Raw genomic sequence first — 373 nt, 5'->3', positions numbered from 1 at the left:
TCTGCTGCTGCTTCTGCTGCTGCTTCTGCTGCTGCATCTGTTGCTGCATCTGTAGCTGCTTCTGCTGCTGTGTCTGCTGCTGCGTCTGCTGCTGCATCTGCTGCTGCATCTGGTGCTGCGTCTGCTGCTGCATCTGCTGCTGCAGCAGCATCGCTCTGTAGACTGACGGTGTTGTCCGTCATCATCTCCTCCTCCTGCATATACCCCATCGCGTCCCCTGAACCACTGTCTGCTGCTGCTGCTGCTGCTGCTGCTGCTGCTGCTGCAGCTTCTGTTGCTGCTGGGGCGGCAGAGGAGCCGTCGAGGCCTATGGATTGCTGCTTTTGCTGCTGCTGCGCTCCATGGGCTTCACCTTTGCTGTTGCTGCTGCTGC

General features: G+C 59.5%; 2 protein-coding genes across 2 annotated transcripts in view; both read right to left on the bottom strand.

Moving 5' to 3' along the window:
• The window catches only part of EMH_0001450 (uncharacterized protein), a gene marked incomplete at both ends in the record, with an annotated part of 7,447 nt that extends 7,296 nt beyond the window's left edge, over positions 1-151 (bottom strand). The window contains one exon of the mRNA XM_013495587.1: positions 3-151. Within this exon, the coding sequence (XP_013351041.1) occupies positions 3-151 (149 nt within the window). The remainder of the gene's footprint in view (positions 1-2) is intronic.
• Positions 152-348: 197 nt separating this feature from the next.
• The window catches only part of EMH_0001440 (uncharacterized protein), a gene marked incomplete at both ends in the record, with an annotated part of 1,060 nt that continues 1,035 nt past the window's right edge, over positions 349-373 (bottom strand). The window contains one exon of the mRNA XM_013495586.1: positions 349-373. Coding sequence (XP_013351040.1) covers positions 349-373 — 25 coding nt within the window.

The sequence above is a fragment of the Eimeria mitis genome, genomic scaffold (assembly GCF_000499745.2).
Source record: "Eimeria mitis Houghton genomic scaffold, Emh_scaff165, whole genome shotgun sequence".
Taxonomy (NCBI): domain Eukaryota; phylum Apicomplexa; class Conoidasida; order Eucoccidiorida; family Eimeriidae; genus Eimeria; species Eimeria mitis.
This window is presented reverse-complemented; position numbering and strand designations above follow the sequence as displayed.